The 27,528-nt window shown below is 50.3% G+C and overlaps 11 protein-coding genes across 11 annotated transcripts; 6 read left to right on the forward strand and 5 right to left on the reverse strand.

Annotated features, from left to right (window-relative positions):
• Nucleotides 1–264: 264 nt before the first annotated feature.
• Nucleotides 265–1,655, forward strand: M438DRAFT_357374 (uncharacterized protein; the record flags this gene model as incomplete). Its single annotated transcript, XM_029907163.1, has 2 exons — nt 265–411; nt 471–1,655. 2 exons carry the CDS (start codon nt 265–267, stop codon nt 1,653–1,655), a joined length of 1,332 nt encoding a protein of 443 aa, XP_029758533.1.
• A 521-nt stretch (nt 1,656–2,176) lies between these two features.
• M438DRAFT_64063 (uncharacterized protein) lies at nt 2,177–3,205 on the forward strand. The gene is made up of 3 exons (XM_029910218.1): nt 2,177–2,634; nt 2,675–2,964; nt 3,069–3,205. Exons 1-2 carry the CDS (start codon nt 2,250–2,252, stop codon nt 2,932–2,934), a joined length of 645 nt encoding a protein of 214 aa, XP_029758534.1. The 5' UTR covers nt 2,177–2,249; the 3' UTR covers nt 2,935–2,964; nt 3,069–3,205.
• A 166-nt stretch (nt 3,206–3,371) lies between these two features.
• M438DRAFT_357376 (uncharacterized protein) lies at nt 3,372–4,572 on the forward strand (the record flags this gene model as incomplete). Its single annotated transcript, XM_029907164.1, has 2 exons — nt 3,372–3,911; nt 3,964–4,572. The coding sequence occupies 2 exons, from the start codon at nt 3,372–3,374 to the stop codon at nt 4,570–4,572; spliced, it is 1,149 nt and encodes a 382-aa protein (XP_029758535.1).
• A 318-nt stretch (nt 4,573–4,890) lies between these two features.
• Nucleotides 4,891–6,138, reverse strand: M438DRAFT_367334 (uncharacterized protein; the record flags this gene model as incomplete). Its single annotated transcript, XM_029907947.1, has 1 exon — nt 4,891–6,138. The coding sequence occupies one exon, from the start codon at nt 6,136–6,138 to the stop codon at nt 4,891–4,893; it is 1,248 nt and encodes a 415-aa protein (XP_029758536.1).
• Nucleotides 6,139–6,241: 103 nt separating this feature from the next.
• Nucleotides 6,242–7,796, reverse strand: M438DRAFT_323310 (S-adenosyl-L-methionine-dependent methyltransferase; the record flags this gene model as incomplete). Its single annotated transcript, XM_029903001.1, has 2 exons — nt 6,242–7,442; nt 7,498–7,796. The coding sequence occupies 2 exons, from the start codon at nt 7,794–7,796 to the stop codon at nt 6,617–6,619; spliced, it is 1,125 nt and encodes a 374-aa protein (XP_029758537.1). The 3' UTR covers nt 6,242–6,616.
• Nucleotides 7,797–9,055: 1,259 nt separating this feature from the next.
• M438DRAFT_278415 (acetyl-CoA synthetase-like protein) lies at nt 9,056–12,184 on the forward strand (the record flags this gene model as incomplete). Its single annotated transcript, XM_029901004.1, has 1 exon — nt 9,056–12,184. One exon carries the CDS (start codon nt 9,056–9,058, stop codon nt 12,182–12,184), a length of 3,129 nt encoding a protein of 1,042 aa, XP_029758538.1.
• A 2,301-nt stretch (nt 12,185–14,485) lies between these two features.
• On the reverse strand, nt 14,486–16,362 carry M438DRAFT_407509 (uncharacterized protein; the record flags this gene model as incomplete). The annotated part of the gene is made up of 4 exons (XM_029909899.1): nt 14,486–14,952; nt 15,008–15,273; nt 16,069–16,243; nt 16,296–16,362. The coding sequence occupies 4 exons, from the start codon at nt 16,360–16,362 to the stop codon at nt 14,636–14,638; spliced, it is 825 nt and encodes a 274-aa protein (XP_029758539.1). The 3' UTR covers nt 14,486–14,635.
• Nucleotides 16,363–17,282: 920 nt separating this feature from the next.
• On the forward strand, nt 17,283–18,307 carry M438DRAFT_357381 (NAD(P)-binding protein; the record flags this gene model as incomplete). The annotated part of the gene is made up of 2 exons (XM_029907165.1): nt 17,283–17,642; nt 17,696–18,307. 2 exons carry the CDS (start codon nt 17,283–17,285, stop codon nt 18,305–18,307), a joined length of 972 nt encoding a protein of 323 aa, XP_029758540.1.
• A 673-nt stretch (nt 18,308–18,980) lies between these two features.
• Nucleotides 18,981–21,375, forward strand: M438DRAFT_357382 (uncharacterized protein; the record flags this gene model as incomplete). The annotated part of the gene is made up of 2 exons (XM_029907166.1): nt 18,981–20,732; nt 20,782–21,375. 2 exons carry the CDS (start codon nt 18,981–18,983, stop codon nt 21,373–21,375), a joined length of 2,346 nt encoding a protein of 781 aa, XP_029758541.1.
• Nucleotides 21,376–21,555: 180 nt separating this feature from the next.
• Nucleotides 21,556–24,205, reverse strand: M438DRAFT_347593 (uncharacterized protein). The gene has a single exon (XM_029905939.1). The coding sequence runs from the start codon at nt 24,189–24,191 to the stop codon at nt 21,840–21,842; it is 2,352 nt and encodes a 783-aa protein (XP_029758542.1). The 5' UTR covers nt 24,192–24,205; the 3' UTR covers nt 21,556–21,839.
• Nucleotides 24,206–24,713: 508 nt separating this feature from the next.
• M438DRAFT_337390 (Aldo/keto reductase) lies at nt 24,714–25,968 on the reverse strand (the record flags this gene model as incomplete). Its single annotated transcript, XM_029903990.1, has 3 exons — nt 24,714–25,010; nt 25,062–25,472; nt 25,525–25,968. 3 exons carry the CDS (start codon nt 25,966–25,968, stop codon nt 24,714–24,716), a joined length of 1,152 nt encoding a protein of 383 aa, XP_029758543.1.
• Between the last annotated feature and the right edge of the window lie 1,560 nt (nt 25,969–27,528).

A 27,528-nucleotide genomic window follows, 5' to 3' on the forward strand; every position in this document is an offset into this window, starting at 1 on the left:
AGTATTCGGTGAGAGCCCGTCGACATATCTCTGTATGTGCACGACTGCACCGACTGGAAAGTATCTTGAATCTCTAAGGACTGCACACATGTAATAGAAGAGGGGTGATAGTCATTTAAGCGCCAAGTCGATATGGTTGAAAGGGATACAGTGAGGTCTTTGTTTTGGTTATACGGCGGCTAAGTCTTATCACGTGCGCAATCAACAAAGCAGCAGCAGCAGCCTTGCATCACTTCCTATCTTATTGCAGCAGTCATAGTGATGATGTCGGCTACCAATCGATTCGCAAACTGCTCGATATCTCAATGCCATCGACCAAGCGTACGTGGTGGTGCATGCCAAATCTGCGACAGACCATTCTGTTGTGTACACGACAGGAAAGAGTTTCATACCTGTCCATCGCTGTCCGAGGTACGTTTGCGTGGCCAAAACATTCATAGCATTATCTGAAGTTCTTCGTCTTCTTGCAGATCAGTGAAGAGGAATACCAACAGCTCGGAGAGAACGAGGTATCCGAGCTTCACCAACGATTGAATGTAGCCGAAGTGCTCAAGCGAGCATCGACCCTGAATGGCGGTCAGAAGTGTCGCTACGAATCGAGAGACTCGGATACTACTGGTTTCATCGTGGGCTGCGCTAACTTCCACGGGCGGATCATTTTCGATGACCAGACTGAGTGGCTCATCCGTATCCCTCGCAAAGGATTCAATGAATACCCTCGCCAGCTGATCGAACATGTAATTGCGAGCGAGTTTGCGACTTTGAAATTCCTGGAAAACACTCAGGTTCCGGCACCGAAAGCCTATGACTTTGGACTAGCTTCTGACAAGGACAAACGCATCGGCGTCGACTATATCCTCATGGAGCGGATAGCCGGACGTCCATGGGACTATGGGGATAAGGACAAACAAAGCGTTCTAGAATCGGTGGCGGATATTCTGATTGAGCTGTCGAAATATCCATTCGCCCAGGCCGGCTCGTTGGTGATAGAGCAAGGAGACATTTGCATATCGAAGATGGCGAGCAACAGATATGTACACCTAGATGCTCATGGACCTTATGCGACCGATAAGGAGTGCCTCCTCGACGTTTGTCAACAATATCTTGATCTGATCGCTGATGGCCAGATCTGCCCAAGGTGGCCCCAAGAAGCTTTTGCCTTCTATTCGATTTTTGCAACTCATGTTGAACAAGTTTTCAATGGCACCGAGGCTCAAGAATTCTTCCTGAAGCATGTCGACGACAAAGGCGATCATATCCTGCTGGACGAGACAGGGAGAGTGACTGGGATAATAGACTGGCAATTCGCTCAATGTGTGCCAGCTGCTGAAGCGTTTGGACCTTCATATGTCACAGCTGACCAAGCACGGCTCCAGTCAGCAGACGCAGGTCTGACCGAGGATGATCAGCGGCTGGCAAACATCTTGAGAGATAAGGGTTCTGCTTCCTTGGGGATGATGATGGAACGAGACGAGTTGATGAGGAGGTTCCGGAACGGCATCTCGGACCTTGACTCGAAGGAAGAGGCTCAGCATATCTTGAGAGGACTACTCGCTGTAATGGATAGACCACAGCCGGAGGATATTGTGGTGTGGGCACTCGAAGTCTGTCGTCAAGATCATCGATGGCCGAGCTTGCTGAGTCTGTCAGGATAGACATTCGTCTCACTGATCAGTTCGAACCTTCCTGGCCATACAACCGTGTTTAGGCCACGACATCTTCCAGGCTGATCTTTGGTGGGTTTGGATTACGCTTGTGGAGCCAAAGACATGGTTCTCGCAACCGACGGGGGATAAATTCGTCCAGTGTTTGATAAGCCAGGAAATGCAGAAAAGCTTGCCCTCAGAGTTCCTTCACCAAACTAGCTTATGCCAATGTTATGTCTTGAGTCCACAATTGGCACATAGTTGAATCTTGTTAGGATAGACCTGGGGACTGTGACTTCCACGAATAGCCTTCCCGTGGTCGTGAAGGAGGGCGCACACCTACTTCCGCAATTCACGAGCCCAGTAAAGATAGGGATCCTCATTAGTAATTGAATCCATCTAGAATGTAGAATCTGCCCAGCCCAAGCGAGGTGTAGAACAGCGGATTGTAAAGTGATGAGAAGTGACGCCAAGACAAAACTGAACGGCAATCGCAACTTCCAGATTCGAGCAACCCTCACACCTGCAATACGGGCACCATCTTCCAAAGCATAGTACGAATCACAGTGGTCACTGTCCCATCGCCAAAATCAGCACATCATAATGGATCTCCTCCAAACAGTTCGCAAAGAAGGCTCACGAGGAGGGCGCAACGAATTCTCCTGGCAAGATGTACAAAACGACCCTCACCGCCAAAACTACCTCGGACACTCGTTGATGGCACCCGTCGGTCGCTGGCAAAAAGGAAAGGACTTGAACTGGTATGCTCGCGGTGAGGACGGCGAAGAGTTGGACGAAGCTGCACAACGTCGGGAGGAGATGAGGAAGATCAAGCAACAAGAGGAGGATGAAATGCTACGAGCTATGGGTCTGCCAGTGCCAGACAGGGACAATGCAAATCTCGAACCTGTCGCTTTGCGTCCAGGTATGGCAGCACAAGCTGCGCCTGCTGCAGAGCCCGAGAAGCGCGAACGCAGTAGGAGCAGGAGTCGAGAGAGAAGGCACAGACGGCGTGAGGATCGCAGCAGGAGTCGTGAGAGAAGACACAAGAGAAGATCGCGTTCAAGAGATGGAGACAAAGACAGACGACACCGGCCGAGACGGGACGACCGCGATCGCAGACATGGTCCTGCAGATGATGAGCGTGAACGCAGACACCGCCACAGCCGTCGTGAGCGCACAAGGTCAAGATCGGTCGAACGCAGAAGGCACAGGAGTCGATCGCCGAGCGGAAAGAGAGACAGAGATGGCGAGCGGCGCAGACGTTACGACTAAGCGACAGCTATAACGCGGTCTCCTCCACGAAAGTTATACGAGGGTAAAGGACTTGGGCAGCTCGAAACCACACGGGTAGTCTGCATTGCCTCGTCGAATCCAAGCCCATTCTTGCATCCAAGAGCCTCTCTGACCTCTATCCACCAGGGTCTCTCTCATACGCGCGCAATCTGAAGTATCTACATGATACACATGCCATTATCAGAAGACTGCAAACGAAAACAATATGAGGCTCTTTTCCAGCATGACGCAGATCAAAGCTTGGGAAGCTTGCTCGAAGGTGCCAAGTTTCATGGGGAAATGACATCGTTCAGGGACACGCAATCCAGCGCCGTTGATGCAATTGAACATGGACTTTCCCTTCAATCACATATCTCGTATCAATCACATCCCTAGGACCCCCAATTCTTCCTCCCATATCTTTTATTCGTCCCTAAGACATATATCACAATGACGGAAAAGCTCAGCGACGCCCACTTCGATGCCACGGCAGCAGCTCTCGATAAAATCACCGACCAAGCCGCCAACCATCCCGAAGATCCCAAAGAAGCACTCCACACTCCCTCCAACCATGAAAGATCTCACAAGTGGCTCAAGCGCATCTTCCCCTACGATAGTCTCGAGGCAATGGAATCTGCCTTCCACATGGGCAACTACGTAATGGATCGCAAGACTGGCGAAAAGACCTTCGAGCCTATGAGCATCTATGTGCGTGTGGGTATGCATGCTCTGTACTATGGGTCCGAGCAAGAAAAAGCCCTCCACTGGAAGCGCACTGTCAAGCTGTTGAAAGATCAGAGCGAGAAGATGGGCAAGCAATACGATGACCCGAAGAGTGTTGACCACATTGTTCCATTCATCGAGAGCTTTGAGCTGCAAGAGAGCATGTCTGAGATGAAGGAGCCCAATCCTTCCAAGTACAAGAACTTCAACGACTTCTTCTCAAGAGAAATTCGCGAGGACGCTCGACCAATTGACGAACCTGGCAACGTATGTACCTCTACCCCTTCTTGCCATTTGAGTGTGTGCTGATCATTTTCAGGACCTCGTCGTATCCTCGCCAGCAGACTGCCGTCTTACCGCTTTCCCTACCGTCGATCTCGCGACAAAGTACTGGATCAAAGGCTTCGGGTTTACTGTCTCTAAACTTCTAGCCTCCGAGTCCCTCGCTTCAGATTTCAACAATGGCAGCATCGTAATCGCCCGTCTCGCACCTCAAGACTACCACCGTTGGCACTCGCCCGTCTCCGGCACTATCGAGTCCGTCACCGAGATCCCCGGCGCATACTATACAGTGAACCCTCAAGCCATCAACGAAGAAGGCACCCTCGACGTCTTCTGCGAAAACAGACGCAGTGTCATGATCGTCAGACGCAAAGAGACGGGAACAAAAGTCGCCATCATCGCCGTCGGTGCCATGTTGGTCGGCAGCATCAGATACAACCCCGGCATTGAAGTCGGCAGAGAAATCAGACGGGGAGAATGTCTAGGTGCCTTCCAATACGGTGGCAGTACGGTCATCAACCTCTACCAAGAAGGCGATGTACAGCTTGATGACGATCTGGTTAACAACTCGACAAAGGATGTCTGTGAGACTTTGGTCAGAGTTGGCTGGAGGGTTGGAGCAAGCTCTGGGTCGCCTTCAGCTTAGAAGGTGGTTAACCCAGACCAACGAGTCAAGGGCCAGGCGACAAGGAGTAGAGGTATCGGTGCGCTGCCTGGGAAGTCTAAACATGGGCGTGTTGCCGAGCAAGCTTCTAAACCTGAGCCAAGCTCCAAAGTTATGAAGAAATGGCATACGCGAAAACGAAGATGTGTTATATCATAAGAAGGGAAAGAGCGTATTGAGTTTGCAGAATACGTCGTAACACTTTCCGTGTCTCAGGGATGAATTACCCTATCAAGATTACCATCATGATCCAAACATTCCATCAACTTCCAATCTTTGTAGAAGTCTGAGAGTGGACGTCTAAACACCATGATTCTTCCACGCCTTACTGGTCGACCATCCATCCTTTTTCCACAACTCACAATCCCCCCTCCCCCATTTCTCCCTATACACCTTTTCCCCTGCTCGTGAAATCATCCACCATGCTCTCCCAAACCCTTCCGCATCATACGTCCACATTTCCCCTTGTCCCCCTTTTTGCTGTCCTTGCCAACTATTCCTATGAGCACCTTGATCTGCATCCTTGAATCTCTGCGCCTTTTCCAGTTCCCAGGTTAATGCCGGATATGCCTTTTCATTCACGCCACTGGAGGTATAAATGGCTGATAACTTGGCAGCAAAATCAGGAACCAGCGATGGCATATCATAGATCTTGCCCGCTGTGACTTTTACACTTTCGGGAGTATCATAGTTGGAGGCGTAAACACGAGAGTAGAAATCGCAATCGGAGGCGTAGTAAGGGATAAATGTATCCCAGTGGCCTATAGCTTTCATAGCTTCCACGTTGACCAGAGTTAGAAAATCGTAGTTGAAGAAGCGGAGGGCCCATGGTTGTCCTGTCTCTGAGAGTGTAGTGACATTGCTGAGGACTTGTAGGACTTGGGCGTAGAAGGATTTATATGGTTGGGTAGAGGTGGGAAGGACGACGATGTCCATATGTGACCAGAAGAAGTATTGCCAGTCCATAGTGATCGCTGTTCTGATGTAGAAGTTCTGTAACTGGGAAAAGGAGAGTAACGTCGGTGTTTGCAATATCGACACTCCATATGCTTCTCTCAAGGTTTTGTAGTCGAGGTAGAAGGGGTTAGAGGTAGAAAGTAAGGATAAAGGGTTTGCGTCCATGGTGCCGCTGTTGTCTATTATGATGATGTCGGAAGCGGGCCAGCCGGAAGAGATGTAGGAGTGCAGGGTCTGAAGTAGCATGGCGTTGTTGCGGGCGAAGGAGATGAAGAGTGGAACTCGAGGGCGAGAGTTCGGTGGTTTGTTAATGTATGGAGGTTGTATTCTGGATCTAGTGCCGGATTCTGGGAGTGCCGGATAGTATAGAAGGAGAGGGTTGTCCATGGGTCCTAAGATGGGAGCATCGAGTTTGAGAGTTGATGCCGTAGTTTCAGATGTGTTCGTCTCTGCAGATGACGGTGCCTGTGTGAGCATCGATGTGACCGTAGCCGTGACGGTTATGGCGGTGGTCGGTGCTGTCGTCTCAGAAGTAGCTTTCTCTTGTGTAGCAACAGGGCACTCAGCACGAGATGGTAGACTCAAAACCATGGCATACGCCATCCATACGAAAACACCACCTATCGTGACGAACAAGTAACATTTGACCCAGAAGAACGACTGTTTCTTGACATTATGAGCCGTTGGTCGCTGTGTAGGCAGTGACCCTTCAATCGATGGCAGAGCAATGTATTCGGCTCTCTCAATCGTATCACTGCCTACTTTCTGAGACGAGAACAATCCCATTGTGGGATGTGGCGTGAGCGATGGTGCGTCCAAAGGAGAATATCTCGCGGCCAACCATGAAGTTCAAGATACGAAAGTTCGCTTAACGGTCCTGCAGTTCATGCCAGATTTAGACTTTTGTGGCGTTCGAGGCGTAATCTGTGTATACTTTGGCGACCCTGTCTGAGATGGTAATGTAACAGGAACGTCTGAGCCTCTGGTAAAATAATTCGAATTCAACGAGAGAGTATACAGAGCATCTTGAGAGCACACGCACGACTCCTCAGACGTTGATGTGATTAAATCATGCTTTCGCACCACCTCGGTAGGCAAAGACAGAGCGTCCGTTTCCTCTGCCTAGCACCTTGATTCCAGTAGCAACTGACGTCTGTTCTGAGCCGCCATAATCGTCAGCTTGAGATGGGTTATCCCGCCATACCTCAATCACAGTCCAGATGTTTTGTTGCTGTGCCATGGCAGCGACCCTACCCGCTTGCTCGAGATCTGCTACTTCGAAGAGTACAACCCGAGCGTCCACTTGTTTGGCGATCTCTAGCAGTCGAGGGTAGAAGATATCTCCAGGGTCGATGCCCGGATATTGCGATGCATCTGCGTCCTTGGGAACAAGAGCGAGCTTCGGCTCGTATCTCTTTACCGATCGAGTTGTAGTGCGATTGAAAGCACTAGGCGAGATATATGGCGGGTTTGAGATGAGAATATCCCAGCCACCTTTGCGATCTGCTGTTGGGTCATTGCTTTGTTGGGTTTCCTCGTACAGCTGTAGCGCGGTCATCAATGATACACAGTCGCTCGGGTTGTGGTCGGCCTCAGCGAGTATGTCTGCTCGGATGAAACTCAATGATGAGCTTGGAGGCTCTATCCGTATTGTTCCATCTTGGCTTAGTCGTCTAAGATTTCTTTCGGCGAGGCTCAAAGCGCGGGAAGAGATATCAACACCAACCGCTTCGAGCCGCCCCTTTCTAGAATACTTCTGCACGAGCTCGTAGCTCGCCAGCAGCGGTATACATCCAGTACCGGTGCATAGATCCAAGAGCTTCACATGCTCAGGGAGTAGTTTGCTCTTTTGTAGTCGCTCCATCAGGTGTGTTACAGAAGCAGCTGTCTCTTGCCTACCTCTTGCGTAAACAGAACAGTGATGCAAAAGAAATCACTTACAATGCCTACCTTGGTATCAGAACGCCTGGCTTACAGGCAATTTCTAGATCACCGAAATACTCGGTCCCCATGATATATTGTAAAGGCTTGCCCTTAGCCCTTTCAACGCATAGCTGTCGGAGTTTTCGTCGTGCAGCCCAGTTGTCGAGGATGTTCCCAGTGTTGCGCTGTGGCTCGGCAACGAAGTCCCTCAGCCACCGTAGTTCGTTCTTCGCCGATGTAAGATCTCGAGTGGCTCGCAGCACCAACGGCAGCAACGTGTCACTCTTGTGCGCTTGGTGCAAAACACGAGGGTGCAGACGAGGCATAGCTGAGCGACAGGGCTGTTGTTACTGCTCCTTCTCACGTCAAACGAGTCTGAGAAAGTTGATGCTACTCTCGCAAAGAAAACGAGCCCTTCGAAAATGTCTGTGCTTTCTCGGAATCCGAGCCTCCGTCAGTGATGCTGGCCAAGCATTTACACAAGCAATGCCGAGTTCGCGGTCCAACCAGAATATTCACGCCTTCCAAGTTACATCTGGGGAGTGTTCGGGAAGACTGGAACGACAGCTGTTGAACGACTCGGTCATTCTTCGAGAATTGAGCGAACATTGTTGTTGTCGTTGTTGCCCGATGCCCTCTGTTTCGTGGGCGGAGAAGTCTCGGATGTCACGACCCTTGCCGTCATCCGACCATTCTCATCTCTGCCAAACTTCGAGAAGCTCTTTCCCAACCACCTCACCGCTGTGGCATCGCGCAGCCCGTCACACTTTCGTGCCTTGTGTTTCGAAACAGATCGAACCCTAATTGCCTACGTAGCAGGCTGGTAAAGTGATTGGTACTGCGCGGCAGGGCCGGGCCGCCCAACGTTATCAGTCGTGTTACGGACGAACCCCTCCATCAAAGAAGACGACATCGATCTTGCTTGCAAATCAATACCATGAACACGCAGCTTACGAGACGATCTATCTTTGACGCATTCTAGAGCTGTTCTCGAAATGAGCTTGACGTTCCTGTGTCTCCATCATATGTGTCGCCCACGACAAGTCTGCGTAATTTCTGTGATCACAAATGCTGATGTTATGGCGATCCTCAGGCAAATCTGAAGCAGTGATGTCTGTTGACAGGGACTCCACATATCGGCACGCCTTTCCGACGTCACCGTAACACTGCCCGACTGCTCGCTTTCTATGCGAGCCACTCCGGAAGCTGCACTCACTGGACTCTAATCAATCTCCCTCCGTTTCGATGACAAGATTGCGCTGTATCGCTGTTTAGTCCCTCATACTGCGATCTTGCCGCACCGTCCGGCGGCCGAAAGATGACCTCTCCGTATCGCTATGCAGTGCTCAAGGGTACGTGTCTATCACAGACAACACGCAAGTATGTTAGGGTTCACGATGTCGGACCTTTGTTGCCGTATCCGCAGAGGTCTGATATATAAACATGTCGCTGGTCCCTGACAGCGATATCCTATCACTTCTATCAGACTCTCCCGCCAGCAGACTATCATCAAGCATCAACCACAATCGTCCCTCCGAGCAACTCTACCAATACTCAAATCATCGAATCATCCTCTGCCTCCACCATGAGTTCCACCTACGACAACCTCCCTCTTCGCGTTGTCCCTCACATCGTTGACGAAATCGCAAGAACTGCTCCCAACACGAAATGGGTAGAAGTACCTCGCAACAACAGTAACCTTCAAGATGGTTATAAGACCCTGACTTTCGGTCAATTATCACAAGCTGTCAGCAAAATGGCCCGTTGGATCGAGCAGACCATCGGAACCAGCACGTCAAGAGAAACCATCACTTACATGGACCGCCAAAACGACATCAGATATATCTTTGCCATCATTGCATCTATGAAGACTGGTTACAAGGCTCTCCTTGCCTCGACACGTAACAGCGAAGAAGGCCAACGTGCCATCCTCCAACGTACACAAAGCAAGAAATTCCTGCACGGCCAGGGCATGAGGAAAGAGATCCTCGCATTGCAAGACGAAAAGACACCCATCGAGGCCTATGAGGTTCCTCCTATGGACTACTTTTTCAATGACGATAAAGTGGAACACTACGAGGGCGTTGTCAGTACAGACCCCAATGATATTGTCGCCATCATCCATACTTCTGGTTCGACCGGCATCCCGAAGCCGATCTACCTCCGCAATGGCTACCTCGCCTGCCTCGATCGTATCCGTCAGCTCCCAATTGCTGGTGGCCGTCTCTCGAGAGCCCAGAAGTTCGTTGGTACGGACCGGGCTTTCTGCAGTCTGCCATGGTTCCACGCAATGGGCTTTTTCATGGCACTAAGATCGATCTACGCCCAAGGCCCTCTTATTCTGCCTCCTGTAGGCCGCTCGCCCAACGCCGATCTCACGCTTGAGGTGCTTCAAGTCGCTAAACCAGCGACTGGCTTCTTCCCGCCTGCCATCCTTGAAGACATCGTCGATGCTCCTGGTGGCATCGACACTCTCGCAAAGCTTGATTTCGTCTTCTTTGCAGGAGCTCCTCTTGCACAAGAGGTAGGTGACCGTATTGCTGAGACCACCCAAATCCAGACCATCATCGGTTCTACCGAGGGTACATTCTGGGATAGCTACATCACCGAAGACCGTTCCGACTGGGGTTGGTTCGAGTGGTGTGAGCATACAGGTGCTGTTATGGAGCCCTCTGGCGAGCTCCACGAGATGGTCATCAAGCGCATGCCCGGTAATCCCGTTCAGGGTGCATTCTGGAGTTTCCCTGAGCTTGACGAGTACCGCACCAAAGATCTGTACGAGGAGCACCCCACCAAAAAAGGTCTCTGGAAGTACAAGGGTCGCAACGACGATGTGATCGTTCTCAGCAACGGCGAGAAGTTCAATCCTGTCATGTTCGAGAAGGACGTCGAAGGCCATCCAGCAGTAAAGGGCGCTCTTGTTGTTGGTCAAGGTCGCTTCCAGGCTGGTCTCATCCTCGAGACCAACACTAAGACTGATCCCGAGACATTCCTCGAGCAGATCTGGCCTGCAGTTGAGCGAGCCAACGAGAAAATGGCCGCTCATGGCAGAGTCTGGAAGTCAAAGATTGCCATTGCCAACCCCCAGAAGCCCTTCCAGCGAGCTCCCAAGGGTAGCATCATGCGCCGCAAGACCAATGAGCTTTACAAAGCTGAGATCGATGCGCTGTATTCCAACGAGAGTTCGGCCGAGTCACTTGGACAGCTGGACGCCAATGCTGACCTGGCCTCTATCCGCAGCTTTGTAAAGCAGGCCATTCTTCTTGCCTTGCCCCAAGTCCCTGAGAACCTTGATGACGAAGGCTACGAGGCCGACCTCTTCTCCTTTGGCATCGACTCACTTCAAGTGCTTGCTTTAGCCAACACTATCGGCCACGCTCTTCCGAAGAAGGAGGGCTCGCGTGATGCAACATTCAAGCCTCGGATGGTCTATGGCAACCCAACCATCGATGCCTTGACCAAGGCAGTCCGTAACATTCTCCACGGCGAGGCCGCCAATGGAGCTCCTACCAAGTCTCGTGAGCAAAACATGGATGAGGTCATCAAGAAGTATACACAAAACCTACCTTCGCCTATCGAGTACAATCCTCGCCAGCAGAAGCATGCTATTGCTCTCACGGGGAGCACTGGCTCTCTAGGTAACTACCTGCTGGAAGGCATGATTGCAAACCCTGCCGTCGCAAAGATTTACTGTCTCAACCGCTCGGATGCCCAAAGCCGACAGAAGCGCAGCTTCGAAGAGCGCGGAGCTGTACCCGACTTCTCCAAGGTCGTCTTCTTGCAAGCTTCATTTGGCAAGGAGAACTTCGGTCTGCCTGACGCAGTATATCACGAGCTTCAACGTGACGTTGACGTCTTCATCCATAACGCCTGGGCTGTCGACTTTAACATGGGTCTTGAGTCCTTCGAAGAGACCCATCTGATGGGCACGCGTCGTGTCATTGATTTCAGTGCTTCTGCTCAATACCACCCCCACATAATCTTCATTTCCTCCATCGCTAGCACTGGCAACTGGCTCGGCAGCGGACACTCTGGTTTTGTTCCTGAGGTGTTCATGCAAGATAACAGTCTTCCCTTCCCTCAAGGATACGGAGAAAGCAAGCATGTCGCGGGAGCCATGCTCGCCATTGCAGCCGAAAAGTCGCACATTCCCTCTACTGTCGTTCGCGTAGGTCAGCTCGCCGGTCCCACCGCCGAAAAGGGTCTTTGGAACCGTCAGGAGTGGTTGCCTTCTATCGTTGCATCGTCCAAGGCTATTGGCAAGATCCCTCGCACCTTGGGCAACGAAGATATCGTCGATTGGGTACCCACGGATGCAGCAGCTAAGATCCTTATCGATCTCACACGCACACGCCTGCGCACTCAAGAGTCTCAGAAGCTGGACACCTTCCACCTCGTCAACCCCTCCACCGTACAATGGAAAAACCTCGTACCTAGCGTCGTCGACTTCTACGCCTCCCAAGGCACTGAGATTAAGATCGTCGAATTCAAGGACTGGCTTGATGAGATGAAGAAATTGGACATGACTGAAGAGGTTGTGAGCAAGGTGCCTGGACTGAAGTTGTTGGACTTTTATGAAGGTCTGGCTGTTGAGGAGGGTAGCTTGCCTAGATTGGCTACTGAGCACACTGCTGAGGCCAGTGTTACGTTGAGGGAGTTGGGCCCTGTGAACCGTGATTTGATGGTAAATTGGTGCAAGCAGTGGAATTTCTAGATGTTTAGCTCGACGATTGTTATGGTTGTCTTTTGGATGGGTCAGCGAGCGTCTTTCGGTGTTTAGGTCATATATGAGTACAACATCATCTCTCTCTCGTTACTTCTTCCTTGCGCCCTAACCACCTGGGAATCTTTGCATGCTAAACAGTGTTCTAGGTTAAGTTAACTTCTATGCTCGTATATGTACGTCAATATTGAACACCAAATCCAGTCACGTCTGCTGACCGGATCGATCAGTCCAACAACCCTTTGGGCACCATTGAAAGGTTATGCACTATGTAATTGACTTGAGAATGGCGATTGATTCGTTATAAAGTATATATCTTTGCGATATGTCCACTTCTGAACTCATGCCTGTGCAGCTACATATAGCCATTGATCATAAAATCATACACTCATCACCCTCTATCGGGTAGGGTGCCCAGGAGTACCGGTCACACCATGGCTCGGAGCGGTAGTAGCATGGTGTTCACGACCGTTGGCCTCCTTGTCGGCCAAACCTTGCAGGTGGTCGGTCATCTGGTTGCTAGTTGCGATGAGCAGGTTGAAAAGGGCCTCTTGGATGGAGTGAAGACCGGGGCCACCGGCAAGGAGGATGCGGTGGGAGGAGCCGTCGACGAGGACGGCTTCGTAGGTCTGTCTGCCCTCGTTCTTCTTGGCACGGAGGACGATGCGGAAGGTGTCGGGGAAGAGGACAGCGGCGTTAGCTATGAGAAGAGAGATGAATTAGCTGGTGGTCGTGGTAGACACTCTAGGTGCTGTACATACAGAGGATCTGGTCACGGTAGAAGGTTTCGTCGGCCATTATTGCGGTTTGGATGTGGTTAGATGGCTGTTGAGGCTGGCTTAGTAGTTGTTGGACTCGAGAGAGCTGCCTTTGAACGTACTTTGGTAGGTAGTTTAGGATACAGGTGAGTTTGGAATAGATTGATCTGGAGGAGAAGGAGGAGAGATGGTGGGGGTTCCTGGAGGATGGTCAATCGTGTCAATCGTAATCCACATGACGTGACTGCCTTCCTTCTGTTGCTGGTGGTTGGCCGTTACTTCCGCGCGACGGAGGCCGTCTACGTCATTGGAGGATGCGATAAGCCCCGATAAGACGAGGGCCTTCCTGGTGCTGAAACTTGAGGACGCGCAAGCTACTAGACAACTCGTACAGTTTACATCATGAATGCGTTCCGAGCTGGACCGTAATTGATCGCGATGGTGTTATAGCATGGTGGACGACGCGAGGTCAAGACAGCCACTTCTCTCAACGCCGAAGCCTCAACCTGCAGAGAGATCAACCCGGTACACGCGAGTACAGCATTGTGAACATAACTTGAACATTAAGTTCGATCAATACTCCAACGTCTGTCACGAAGCGGAATAGAGAACCCTGAAAACGACAATCCAGGCAACATGAACATCTCTTCCCGAGAGGCCTCTCGAGCACCATGCTTGTCCATTTCCGCTACTCCATCATCCCTCGCCGTTACATGTTCCTGGTCCCGAGATTGTCATTTTTGAGCTCTTGCCATCTCATGAGCTTTGTCTCTCAAGGCTGTCAACGCCAGCAGCAGGCTGTGAGCCGGAGGCCCAGCGATGTGTCCTTGGAAGTCGGCTCCACTCCTCTTCTCTTTCCAGATCACCTTGGTGACGACTGATGGATCTCCCGTCTTTGCTCTGATGTCTTCTGCTACGATGGCGAAGCTCTTGCCCTGAGGCATTGCGGCTGGCATGTCTTCTGGAGAACCCGTCAGCTTATGTGCCACCTCACTCGGACAGGTCATGCCTACTCAGTATCTTCTTCTGCATCAGTTTGCAAGACTTCTTCTCGTCTCGAAGAAAAGCCGAAACTTTCATGCCTGGCGAATGGGCTTTGTTGGACAGCATGGTGATTTAGGAATGCAAAATGCTGACTTGAGAGATGACTGGGAAGGGCCTCGAAAGATAACAGACACAGCATGGTAAGCACAAGTCACTTCCTTGGTAGAACTGAAGAATCGGCAGTCCGGAGTCAAGTTATCATGACGTGGCCGTACAACACTCCATAGGTTGTCCTTTGTTACCATTTCTCGGGAACCTGCATCTGCTCATTTCCACCCCTCCATGCTGACACAGAAGGTTTTATTGCAAGATGCGGTGTGTTACACCAAAATCATAAAGTCATGAGATCTAAGTGTCGGCCTCTCTTTTGTCAAAATGCGTTCCAACATTGCGTATCATGCGGAAGATTGTATTTGTGACTGGGAGAATTCCATCAATATGTGCCTCGACTTTCACGCTAACTTCACGTTAAACCACTTCCAGTTGTTGGCAGCAGAACATTGTTGATTCAGTATGACTAGCCTACGTCTCAGTGCGGTCTGTATCGCTCGCTTTCATCAAGCTTTTTCTGGCGGTAGATTGGCCACCGACCACCGTTCAACCTGCGATCGACGCGCTCAGAATATCCAACTCATTTTTCCTACGACCAATCTGAGTCTTGTTCAGACAGACCTTTAGGCGAGTAACGCATCATCTGGTTGTTGTGATGAGCAACCATTGCCTCCCACTGCAAGTTGGCAAGCTTTTCCTTTGTCAGAGGATCCTCAGAAACCATGATCATGACGCGAAGGGTCTCAAGAGCCTCTGTGGGTGTAGGACAGGACTTTGTGAGAAAGAGAGGCTCAGGGTCGCCGGGGATGCTCAAGGTGGCGGTGTAGATATTCAGCTTCTTGAAGGGTGTCTGAATGTGGATTTGAAAGTCTAAGCCGTATTCGGGAAGATGCTTGTGGACGGCGGCTGCAGCAGGTATGTTGTCAGTGGACGGTACAAGCACAAAGGAGTGAGTACTCACGGTGGATGCCGCGGCATTGTCTCCATGCACTAGGTCCTTCTGCCTTGTCTACTACCATTAGGAAACCCTTGCGTCTGAAGAGGGCAAACACATGACCAAGGCGTCTCTTGATCACGGTTCTGTTGGGGCCGGTCATTTTTCTCCGATGTTCCGAAGGTCGCGATCCGACGGTGTTGGTGTTGTCTGATGGTGGGAAGAATTGGATTGGACTGATACAGGCGCCAGAGTTGAACGCGAAGTATCGGCGCAGCATCCAAGTGACGATACTTGATAATTTTTGTCGTTTTCACTTACGGATTCTATAAGTGAAGTACGCGTTCAACTTCATGGAGATACTGGGCAGTCTGGCTCTGCGCATTCGGTTTTTCTTCTGGAACAAAACATCACTCTTGCATGACGAACAACTAGCCAGCATGAACCACGTGAATAACATTGCCTATTCCGGTCAATCGCATCTCTATCTGGACCGCTAGCCGAGTACTCCAACAATGACACTCGGGTTTCTATCAACGAGTGGCAATTGATTCGCACTTGTCAACGACTTATTGTCCACTGCACTATATCAGCATCACCGCCATTTACGCTGAAAATGCGAGTCGGTGATCAGTCGGAGCAAACTGAATTTTGGATGCCACAGTTGTAGGTCTCCTAACGACTAGGATCAATGTTCTCGCTCCTCCGAAGAATTGTTCTTGCTATGAAAAATCAGCGTCGACGCTATTGAACAGATGATGCCACGGGCATTTGAGGACATGAATCGACATCAAACCAAGCTTTTAACCTGCCGAAGGGCTTGTTGGACTGGCTATCAGAAAGCATGAATTCTTCTGATATTGAGTCTCTGAGTACTGGTAATGACGATTTCCATGCTCTCTCCGGACAGTCATATCATCATGAATTACATCGTGCCTCTCGAAGGCTATGCCTCAACCCCGGCTGGCAAGTGGAGATCAACCCCTGTTCCAACATTACTCGTTCTCTGCTTCCCTCCCGCCTGGATCTGCTGTCTCTCTTAAGGATGTGACATATCTGGTCTGTAGGCCCAATAGTTCTGAACCCACAGATACAGCTTGTCCAGCGCCTCTTCCTCCGTATTCTCACAGCCGCCCTTGATGACGACCTGATTCGCAGCCATGATCTTGGCCTGGAATTGCTGGTGACCTCGAACGCGGCAGCTGGGGCAGATGTTGACGGTCACGCTGCACTCTCTGTTGGGCCAGATCACCAGACAGTGGTCTGATGGATGTTAGTAAAAGCGACACATTGATGGAGGGATGGATGCTCATACTGAGAATGTTGTGGCGGCTGATGTCGCAGTCGAGCTCCTTGCTGATGGTAGTTTGGTAAGCAGACATGCTTGGTAGTGAGCGAGCTCTCTTCGGCATTTGCTTGTGAGAAGTCAAGATATTTGGATTTTGTTGATGCTATTTTGCAAAAGAAGGAAGCGTACTATATACGTTCCCCTTGACGATGAAGTCGTACAAATTCAAGCTTAATGTGCATTCCAAGCACGCGGTTCAAAGGCAAGCTGCTCCAAAGAGTCTGTTGATTGCTGGTGAACCGCTGGCAATGCTGCGCTTCAGCCAACGCATTCAAAGAACCGAGATTCAGGTTGCGGAATCGCCACTCGCCTGTTCGAGCCAAACAGCATCGACTGCCAGGGTGCCGCCAGAATTTGCTTGCTCTACAATAGCCTGTCCAAGTATGTCCAGCTGTTGCAAGAATCATCATGCTGCCAAAAAGATAAAAGCGTGTTGCTGGGGCTACCCTGTCTACGATGTCATCGATGTCTTTCGCAACAAAGCTACAACTTGTGTTTTTCTTCACATCAGCCTTCGAGACCATCTAAAAACAAGTACTTCCCATGATTGCTGTCTCAATAAGAATACATGACCTTTTGAATGGTGGCAAAGTGGAAAGAGAACAATCAAACAACCTTCACAAAGAATGCTTGGCGGTGACGTGCATGAGCTTGACCTGCTTTCCGCGACGCACCTTCCTTCCCTTCTCTTGAATAGCTCCCACAACTCTGTACAGAACGAGCATCATCTGCAAATAGACCAATTCTCAGCAAAACCGTGCTTAAAACCTTGCAGGCACCAGTTTTGGAGTACGACGACTCGCACCCGTTGCCGGACATACTTATTCTGCAATCTCCGGAGCTCGAAGTGTATAGAGAACTCACCATTCTTATCGCCGTGACTCCTCCAATCCTCTGTCAATCTCGACGAACTGACCTCATCTTCCTGTCTGAATATTATCTTGATCCTCAACAATGGCAGCAGCAATCCAATCCTTCTTCAGGCAGTCAACCTGGATCCCCACACCTGAGTTGACCGAAAAGAATCTACCCAGCCAAGCTGGTCGTGTTTTCATCGTCACTGGCGGCTATGCCGGCATCGGCTATGAGCTCAGCAAGATTCTTTACCACCACAATGGCACTGTCTATGTTGCTGGACGTTCTGCTGAGAAGGGAAACAAGGCAATCTCATCGATCCGCGAAGCTGTGCCCGACTCCAAGGGCAAGCTGGAGTTCATGCATATCGATTTGGCCGACTTGACTACAATCAAGCCTGGAGTTGAGAAGTTCCTTGCTCAAGAGTCTCGTCTGGATGTCTTGACCAACAACGCTGGTGTACGTTTCTGCTGTGTCCAACCCTTATCTGCGCATGCTGACAAACGATGAAGGTTATGACACCACCCAAAGGCTCCAAAACTGCCCAAGACTTTGAACTGCAATTTGGCACAAACGTACTTGGCTCTTTCCTTCTCACCAAGCTTTTGCTTCCTATTATCGAGAAGACCGCTGCCTCTTCACCGGCAGGCTCGGTGAGAGTGACCTTCGCCGGCTCTCTCGCCGTCGATTTGATGTCGCCCACTGGTGGTGTAGCCTGGACAGATAATGAGCCTACTCTTCATGGATCTCAGGAGACCAACTATGGTCAATCCAAGGCTGGCAACGCTCTTCTAGCCAGCGCTCTTCGTCGTCGTGTCGAGAAGTCTGGCGTCATCTCAAATGCATGGAACCCTGGAAACCTGAAGTCGGAGCTCCAGAGACATATGCCAAGTGTGCAAGCCATGTTTGTCAACATGATTGTATACCCAGTTGTGAATGGCGCTTATACCGAACTCTTCGCCGGCTGGGGAGAAGAAGCCGGACGTCCGGAGAATGCTGGCAAGTTCATCATTCCCTGGGGTCGATTCGGACCTGTCCGTTCTGATGTCGCGGAAGCGATGGAGAATGGGGGTGATGAGAAACTCTGGGAGTGGTGTGAGAAGACTTCTGCTCAATATGCTTGAATTCAGTGACGATCAAGTTTAATCAAAGCTCCTCCATTGAGTCCGAGACATGTGTTACAAGTCATCACTATAAGATCGACCAGACCTCCAAGTCTCACTATACACCAGGGCGTTATAGATCGACGACGTCCCCGAAAGCGCTCACACACATGTCATAATCTCACACGTCAATTGTCTAATCGACATCAAGGTCTGTGAAAGTCGTATCACCCCTCGAGCACTGTCCTCTATCACTGTCATTCATACCCTACACACGAACATTACTCTCCATTCGACGTGCACCTATATAATTGTCGCTCGCATCGCTTACACCCTTCACTCGTCCCTATCGCTTATACCCTTCGCTCGTCCCTATCGCTTTCCTAACTCTCCGTTCGATGTGCACCTCCATAATCGTCGCTCGCATCGCTCAGACCTTTCGCTCGCCCCTGTCGCTCACCCATGTCGCGCGTCACTACCGCTCGTCGACTCAATCGACAGCTTTGAGAGGCTCGCTTATATTCACAACCTTCCAGCCCCGTTCGCTCCTATCATCCTCGCACCTCAATTCGAAACCACCACAACACTTACCGCGTCGAGTATCCTGGTTATCGACCTGGCCAACACAAAAAGTCTTTCCTTAGTTCAAGAGCCCCTTCTTTGAATCCTACACGCACACGGAACAACCTCAACAATGAGTTTCGCAACACCGATCATGGGGGCTCGATGCAAGACAGCTGCTCTCAGAACCGTATTCGAAGAAGAGTCCGACGACGAAGACTACGACGAAACCTCGCCAGAAGTGAAGGATCCAGAACATGGAAACAGCCTAGAGGCACTGGAATCTCGCTCAATCGCGTTAGACGCTACAGCACCAGATGCTCACGCTACTGGCGATCTATCCATAAGCGATACGCACGATCAGGCCGAGATGAACCGACTTTCGAGATTGGCTGTGACAACTCTCGGTAGCTCCGACGAGAGCACCGAGAGCAATGCCGATATGAACATCGTAATGGACGATCAAAATCCACGCGGAGACACGGAAAGCGAAGACGACGTCACCCACCAGCCATCAAATGAGAGGAGCTCTCCCTATAATGTGCCAGAGCGACATGGTCTAGCTCCAGTCGTCACCCAAGAGGTAACAGCTGCCGGTTCAAATTTCAATCATGCGACCACTGAGCTCGACGAAATCCACAACTTCCCAATCTACGAAGACGGCAGCAGCACTCTCCTCGAAGAGGTCCCGGTCAAGTCAGAAAGTTCTCGTGCCTTGAAGCAGAGAAGAATTGACCGACTCTCCGATGACCGAGAGACAGGGATTTTCCTGAATCCAGATTATGCAAGGATTCTAAACTCAAGTACTGGACGTCAGTCGGTCACCGCAGACCCAGAAATGTTTCCAGAGGAAGAGAGAAAACTCGGTTTCCAAGGAGACGGTGAGAATGTGGACGATCTTCTGAGCGCCTGGCGGAGAGGTTACGAACCTGATGATGTTGAAGCTCGTGCTCTAGATCGCAGACATGCACGAGATGAGCTCGTCAACTGGAGACATACTTTCGACAATATTCCAGAACGCCCAGTTGATCCCGACTACGCCAGGATACTGGGCTCAGCAGCTCCCGCTGTATTTCCATCCACTGATACTTTGAATGGTCGATTTTCGCCAGAGGGATGGCCACGCAAGGTCTACGGCCCTGACCACGATGAAGAGTATCGCAGAATATTTGAACGACATGAAATGAGCTTTGGGCAGCCTCTTACAAGATCTCGTGTTCCGCTCGTCGAGAAAATGATCTGTTCCAGCTGCGGTTTGTTGAAAACACCACGTGAGTTTTCATTTTCGGTCCGCGAAACCGGAATCTTCCATGGGGGTCGTACTTGTCAAACATGTCAATCTATCTTGCAGCAAGACACTGGATATCGGGACGATAGCGATGAACATGTCAAGCAAGATAAATGTGCAGATGGATTTGGCGGGTCGTCCCAGTCGATCACGAGCTCATGCAGCACAGCTCGCCGTGGTAGACCCAAGAAGGATACTATTCTCCAGGACTCCTGGAGTCCGAAGAAAGAGCCATGTTCGAAGAGCACGAGTCCCGTCGAGTATATCAAGCAAAAAAGCACACTCAAAAGTGTCCGCGGCTCAAGGCCTGCGAGACCTAAGTCGAAGGTTGAGACGGACTCTGATCCAGATGGCTTTTTGGAGAGGCTTGAACAAAGGGAAATCTCGATCTCCCAGTTCCCTATCGTTCCACGACTCCGCTTCGTGAACCTCGGCGTCATGAGAGGGCCTAATCAACTTCCGATCTGGATCAGAACGTCTCGCAGTGCACCTTTGAGTGAACTGTTTATCGCTGCTGTGCAGTCTGATGAAGCCCTGAGAAATCATGTGTTCATGCTTCCGGGCCGATTTGTCCGTTGGGACGATACTCCTGATAAGGTATGATAAACACGTTTTACACATCCATCATGTTGCTAACCTTTTCTAGCTCGATTTGAAAGATGAAGACTGCTTTGAGATGCGAGAGCTCCCCGGCACCTGGCTATCTCATATTGTGAGCACACATTCCCCCGAAGCCGAAGAGGCCATAAGAGAAGGTTCCGTTGTAACGGTCAAGTCTGAGCATACCCCCGAAGCTGAAGGCACAACACGAAACAGCTCCGCCATGACAAGTCCAGTTGGTCCCACGATAGACGATGAGACCCAAGCTGAGTTATTGGCAATCGCCAATGAGACAGCAGAAGATGTCATGAGCGAATGCTCGGCCTCGGACAGTCATGAGTCGACCGAGGACGCCATGAGCGAAATATCAACCTCGGAACGCCAAAGATCGCTCGGTTCTCAGCGTCAACATGAACCGTACAACACATCATTCAATTCAGAAAACGCTTCACCATCTCCCCCGGCAACCCACAGATCTCGCGATACTTCCCTAATCCGCAGCATCAAAGCAGGCGTCAAAAGAGCACTCCACGAAGAATATTTCTCCTACGGTGGGAGTTCAAAGCGTCAGAAGCATGACGATACCTCTGATAAAGGCATGCAGTTGGACAAGCCAACGCAGGAGAACAATCTGAGATGAATCTACAGTAATGCAAGCTTACCGCATGATGGTCAAGCTTTTTTGGGGGCTCATATATACGATAGTGGTTATAATAGTAGATAATTCTCGAATGCGAGAAGAGAATAAAGAGAGTAAACACGCAATTCATGCACAATGTGATCTTCGGATGGGTGACAGCAACATTGAGTTGAGATTGTGCTTTCGATCAAATCTAGTCCATCACTTCAAAGGCAGGAGTATTGATGAGTACGCATCACCTGTACTGTACCGAGAGAGTGAGCAAGACACCAGCGGACATTGCGAGTCTCCCAAGCCACAAACGTAGTCGGGTTGAAAGTTGTGCATTCCCGCAGGTATCACCATGATCTCTATAGGTGCTTCGCAAAATCGTGTCCTCAAACATGACAGAGATGAATATTGAAATTCAAGCTTATAATGAGACAGGACATAGAAAGTTGAAGGAATTGTTCTATTTACCACACTCATCCCACAGCTAGAAGTCCAAACAGCAGGTATGTTCTCTTGTAGTAATCAAAAGAGCTCTTCCTCAAACGTTCAATGGCATTGTCTTCCAATTCCACCTTTTTCTTCATGTCTGTGATTGCATCGTCGAAAGTGACGATGTCGAGAGTGTTGGTGGAAATTGAGAGCATTTTGTCCAAGTAAAGCAAGTTGAAGATCGCTTGGATGAGCTTGGTATTCTGAGCAGCGCTTCGGGTTGGAGTCTCGATTCTTGTTGATCCATTTGTTTCGGGGTCGTCTTTGGCTGCTGATTCTGCAGAGCCGTCGGCATCTTCGTTGGAAAATTCTTGAGCTGACGTTGCTGTCGAACCGTTCGTCTGGCCTTGGACAGATATGAAATCGTCAAGCGCATCGAGAACAGTCTTTCTCAATCGATTTTTGAGTATTGATACAGCTGGAGGAGACCAAAGATCGCTTCCAACATTTTTCATTGTCCTGCACGTCTCATGAAGATACCTGAAACATGCGGGTGATGGCTGAACTGGCAATGGTGGCGAGCCCTCCCACAGAGCAGTCGGTGCTGAGCGGACAAAGAGTTTTGACACCTTCTGCTGGTCCGAATATTTGCTTGATACCTGTTCCGCGAGCATCTCGTGCAATGTACGGAAGAGCGAGGGAGGTGGCCTGGTGGTGGGAGCCTGAGCCTCACTGGATGTGGCGTGATGGCCAATCTCTCTCAAGAGTCTCAACAAACGGACTGCGCGGCCCTCACCTTCAGTCGACCGTTGGACTTTCTCGTATACACCCTTGAGGGCTTTGTCTTTCTCTGATGCTAGAAGTTTCTGCAACTCATCAGGGTCTTCTCTAGCCAGCAGGTCTTGAGGAGAGTCGATCTCAAAATCATCTTCGATATCGAGATCAAGGTCATCGTTCCATCTGTCCTCGCGCATCGACTTGATCGTGCTTGACAGGGTGGCCAATTGTGACGACCATATACCGAGAGATTGGACCACACTTTGCAAAGAGCCATCTTTCCCTTGCGAAGCATTGTGTATCAAATTTCTGAAATTGATAGAGCCCTTTCCGGGGTCGATCTCAAGATTCTCTGAATTCCATAGGCTGGCGGCAGGCTCGGGGCTAACAATAGACTGAACGTGTTCGCCTCGCAAGTAACCCCCGACAATATGATCGACGCCACTGGAAGACGAGATGACAAAATCTTGCAGGCGGCGATTGAAACAAGCTCGCAGCTCTTCGAAGAAGCTGGCTGGGTCGAGGCCTGGTAGCTTTCTGTCGGATGATAGAGAACGGGCTACAAACTCTTTTCGCAATGTGATTATGACTGGTATATCGTGAGTTCCATCAAGCAGTGAATTGAGTCCTTGCACAAGCGTCGACTTTGCTTGTGCAACCCACTTCTTGAGCACAATGGAGGCGGCCGAACCCTGCAACTGATCGTGTCTAAGCCAAGGTGTGAAGTTGCGCACATCATCGGCAATCCATCTTTCGTAGATATCAAGATTGAGCTCCGGAAGGTTGCGAATGGCTGAGTCCTGCAGGAGAGGCTCGTCTTGTAGCTTACCAAGAAGCACAGAAAGTTGTTTTGGGAAGACTGCCTGAACTTCCTTGATGGTCGAGATAAGTAGATCCAAAGCATTGTGAAGATCAGTCTGCGTAGGAGACTCAACCAAGTCGCCGAGAGTCGAGGCACGCACATGTAGGAAGTGGTTGAGAACATCGGTCGGAGTGGATGTGGTTGCAAGAGAGAAGGCAGCTAAAGTATCAACCAAGGTAGACTTCTCAAGTTTGGCAGAAGCCAATCGCTTGTCGACATGGCTTAGTAGTCTGCGGCGTAGAGACGCCAATTTCGATTTCAGGCTATCAAGCAGAGCTGGCGGGTCCGGAGATTTGGAGGCGCTGGTGTACAACAATCTGGCGATGACGAGCAGTTTAGCGGCACGTAATGCAGAATCACCCCTCTTGATGAGATTGACGGCCTGGCTCATGCATCGTTGAAGAAGAGCAATGTTTGAAGCAAGAGAGTTGCGACCAGAATTGCGATCCCTTTGAGCCATGGCAGTCCTCTGTTGATTTGCAGCAGTTCTCTCGATAGTCCGCGCGCTACACTTCAAGCCGATGTCTCCGAGACGAGACTCGACGGAGTGTATCTGATGATCCATTTCGACTATGCGTTCGGCTGTGCCCAACAAGTCGCGATAACTGTTGCCGACCAGGGAACGCAGTTTGTCGCTGTTCTCATTGATATTTGACCGAAGTTGCTGTTCAAGCCGGCGTACCACCGGAACTGGATACTGGAAGGCATCCTCCCAGGATTTGAACTCCCTAGGATTGGGAGCCTGATTTGTGGCCATTTCTTTGTGATTTGTTGTTCAATGGGAGGTATGCCAAGAAAGGAAGTTGGATGTTGTCCAGAAGGAGCGGTTGAAGAACCGAGGTTTCTCCGTTGCGTCAATCATCAAGGTGGGACGAAAACAACCTCCGCAACTACCTCCCTACAGTTAACTGGACTAATCATTCAGACTTAGAGCATCGCTGTCGACCTTATATACCGCTGAAACCCCGAGTGGTAGCCAGAAATCGGATCTAGTACCATGTCTGTCCGACCGCGAAGACACCAAACAGTAGCGCTTCACACCACCGGCGAGCCATTTCACTTCATTCCGTGACCCAGACCCCCTCGAGGTGCCGCACCTGGCCATTCCAACACGATTGGTGATACAGATACTAAGCTGGAGGATTCGACTGCCGCCACCCAGCTCTCAGATCACACGTACGAAAGATGTCAAAGCACAGCTCGACGAAGCACACTAGGAGGTTGAAAAAAGGAGATACTCTGCATAGGTATTCATACAAACAAACTACATCAAGGACCCCTATATAATCGGGTCAAAGCCCCCTTGTTTTGGTGGTGCATTGATCCAAGCAGCCATCTGGTACTGCTTGTTGTGTGCTGGTGTCAGCTTTGTAGTATATCTCTGCTTGCCATCATAGTTGTACAGAAAGCTCATAGGGAATAGAGGATCGAAAGGAGCAGCATCTTGGATTTTGGCGATTTCTTCCGGAGTAAGTGTGATGCGAAGGGCATCGGGCATGGCTTTGACGTGTTCGACTGTTTGGACGCCAACAATGGGGAAGACGTATGTTGACTGGGCAAATAGGTATGCTAGAGCCTGTTGAGAAGTCAAAATATGTTCGTTTCGCGGAAGGTGGACTGAGCTTACCACTGCTTGTAGGGTCGTATTCTTCAGCTTTGCAATTTCCTCGCATGCTGCTGAGACCTTGATGGTTTGTTCGTTGCCGCGATATCCTTGACGAGCGTCCGGATCGTTGGCTCTTTCTTTCCTCTGCGCTTCCGTCAAGAGCTGGCCTTGTCCCAGCGCTGCCCAGGGCACAATTGCCAATCCCTCATCTTCGCACATGGGGATGAGCTCGGCCTCCATGTCTCGCATGCCGGCATGCCATTTGCCTTGGTACACAGAGAACGGTGTGAGACCATGCTGACGAGCGAAGGCGTTTGCCTTCACCACAATCCAAGCTGGAGTATCCAAGATGCCGAGGTAGAGGACTTGTCTTGCCATGACCAGGGTGTGGAGATGGCGCATCACTTCTTCGACAGAGGTTCCAAAGTCCCACTGCATCATGTCAGCTGCTTGTTACAAGGATCAGGCGGCGGAAAAAACCTACCCAGTGTACATAGAGGATTTCAATGTACTCAGTCTTCAGCTTAGCTAAGCTGTCGCGAACAGAGACATACATCGACTTGGCACTGTTTCCAGTATAGTTTGCTTGCATTGGTTTCTGCTCTCTCATGTGGCCCATATATCCGGCGCTGTACTTTGTTGCAATGACCATTTGATCTCTAGTATCGCGCTTCTGCATCCAATCGCCGATTAGTGTCTCAGATTCGCCGCTGTTGTAGACGTTGGAGGTGTCGATGAAGTTTCCGCCGAGCTCAAAGAATGTATCAAGTAAAGTGAAAGCATCTTCGTTCCTGCCAAAGTGGCCACTCCAAGATTCGCCGATACTGATGCCGCCCAGGCAAAGAGGTGATACCTTGACGGCAGCACTCAATGAAAGGATGCGGTGGTAGGCCAGGGGGTTGGTGGGCTTTGGTGGTGATTCGAACATGGCTGATGGATATGGTGGAAAGACGAAGACAGTATGATGTGATTGAGTATCTTGCTGAGCACACTGGAGGCCCATTAAGTACCTATCTAAGGTCCAATGTGGGCCGGCATGCTCTGGTATGACGCTTCGGCCGAAAAGTGGTTGTACAGCAGCGGCCGTCACGGAGCCTGTCGGACGGCATGATCATGGAAGTCTTTTCAAGCCGTACGGACATATCTTGAGCGATACAAGGTTCCATCGGACCATGTCAGGGGATTCATTGTTGCTGAGATGTGAAGTCAAATCAAGCAATGACGCAGCAAAGTCTGGAGTGTGCTCCGGAGGTTGCTTTTCTGATGCTTTCGGCGGATAGCCAACTCGGTTCAGACCGAATTGTGCATCCACGCGACTGGTCAGTCAGATGACATCCATATGTTTGAGACCACATCTTCAGAGAGGTGGTAGGCTGAGTCTTCTTCGCAAACAGCGAACGCGTTCGAGATGACGCTGTCGCGCATGGCCAAGCTCTCCGTATCACAACAAACACGAGCTCATCGTGACAGTCTCAAATTCATGCGCAGTCCAGTGAAAGCAGAGTCGATTCTTCTTCAAGTCCCAGCCAATGAAGGCCAGAAAGCTCAATGAAAAAAAGAGGATTCGCGTCGGCTTGATGTAGTGCAATACAAGCGACACTGTGCCAGAAGACATGAGCAAGCCCAGAGGTCTTCCAGCGAGTTCCAAAAAGATGAATAAACATTAGAATGGCCGTGGCCATGTCATAGCGTTTAGACTATGAAGAACTGGTGATTGTTAGCATGTGAATGGATGAGAAAGATGAGTGAGAGAACATACCAGATACTACACTTGATCTAAGCCAGAAGCTGTGAATATCGTTAGCAAAAGTGCCATGCAGTTAGAGGAGGGGTGACGTGCGCAAGAAGACTGGTCGAGGAAGAGGGGACGGGGAGAGGTTTCTTTTATAGGTCACCGCCGCTGTGTCTGCTTACTAAGCATGTTTGCTACTGAAACAAATGATTATGTAAGCGGATCGTGTATCGAATTTGAGAGTGAAAGCAGAGACCCAGTGTGGGAGCATCTCAGGTTGGAGCAGCCCCAAGATAGACAGACCCCTGAATTCGTTCATAAACGATACCGTTTCCTCGGCCACCGGTTCGTGAGAGTGTGGGAGCAAACTATGGCACTTTCAACAATCGTGATCGTGGCACCTCTGCTGGCCGATGACAGCAAATACTCAGATCTCTCAATGATATCAGAAGCAGGAAGGCACTTCTCCTTATCATTCTTGTGTTGGTCGCTGTTGTCTGTGCCGTTTCAAAGATATCAGAACTCCTGCAAGGAAACCATATTATGTAGATAAATTCGATTGGTATGGACACCCGGTAATGTGAGCAATCTGAGGCCTACCCATCTTGAGATCGTGGGCAGCGTCTCATTATGCGATTCTCTGATTTTTCGATTGATTGCTATCCTTCACAATAATCATGTGATTCTAAACGTTCCTGCTTCGAGCCTGCACATTGTGCTGTACAATAAATAGACAGTGATTCAACAACAGAGTGG

This window comes from Aureobasidium pullulans (assembly GCF_000721785.1).
Source record: "Aureobasidium pullulans EXF-150 unplaced genomic scaffold scaffold_15, whole genome shotgun sequence".
Taxonomy (NCBI): Eukaryota; Fungi; Ascomycota; class Dothideomycetes; order Dothideales; family Saccotheciaceae; genus Aureobasidium; species Aureobasidium pullulans.

Coding starts and splice junctions, on each gene's coding strand:
- M438DRAFT_64063 (XM_029910218.1), top strand. CDS start 2,250: ATGGATCTCCTCCAAACAGTTCGCAAAGAAGGCTCACGAGGAGGGCGC. Junction 2,635..2,674: donor CGAACGCAGTAGGAGCAGGA/GTCGAGAGAGAA, acceptor GGATCGCAGCAG/GAGTCGTGAGAGAAGACACA.
- M438DRAFT_347593 (XM_029905939.1), bottom strand. CDS start 24,191: ATGGCCACAAATCAGGCTCCCAATCCTAGGGAGTTCAAATCCTGGGAG.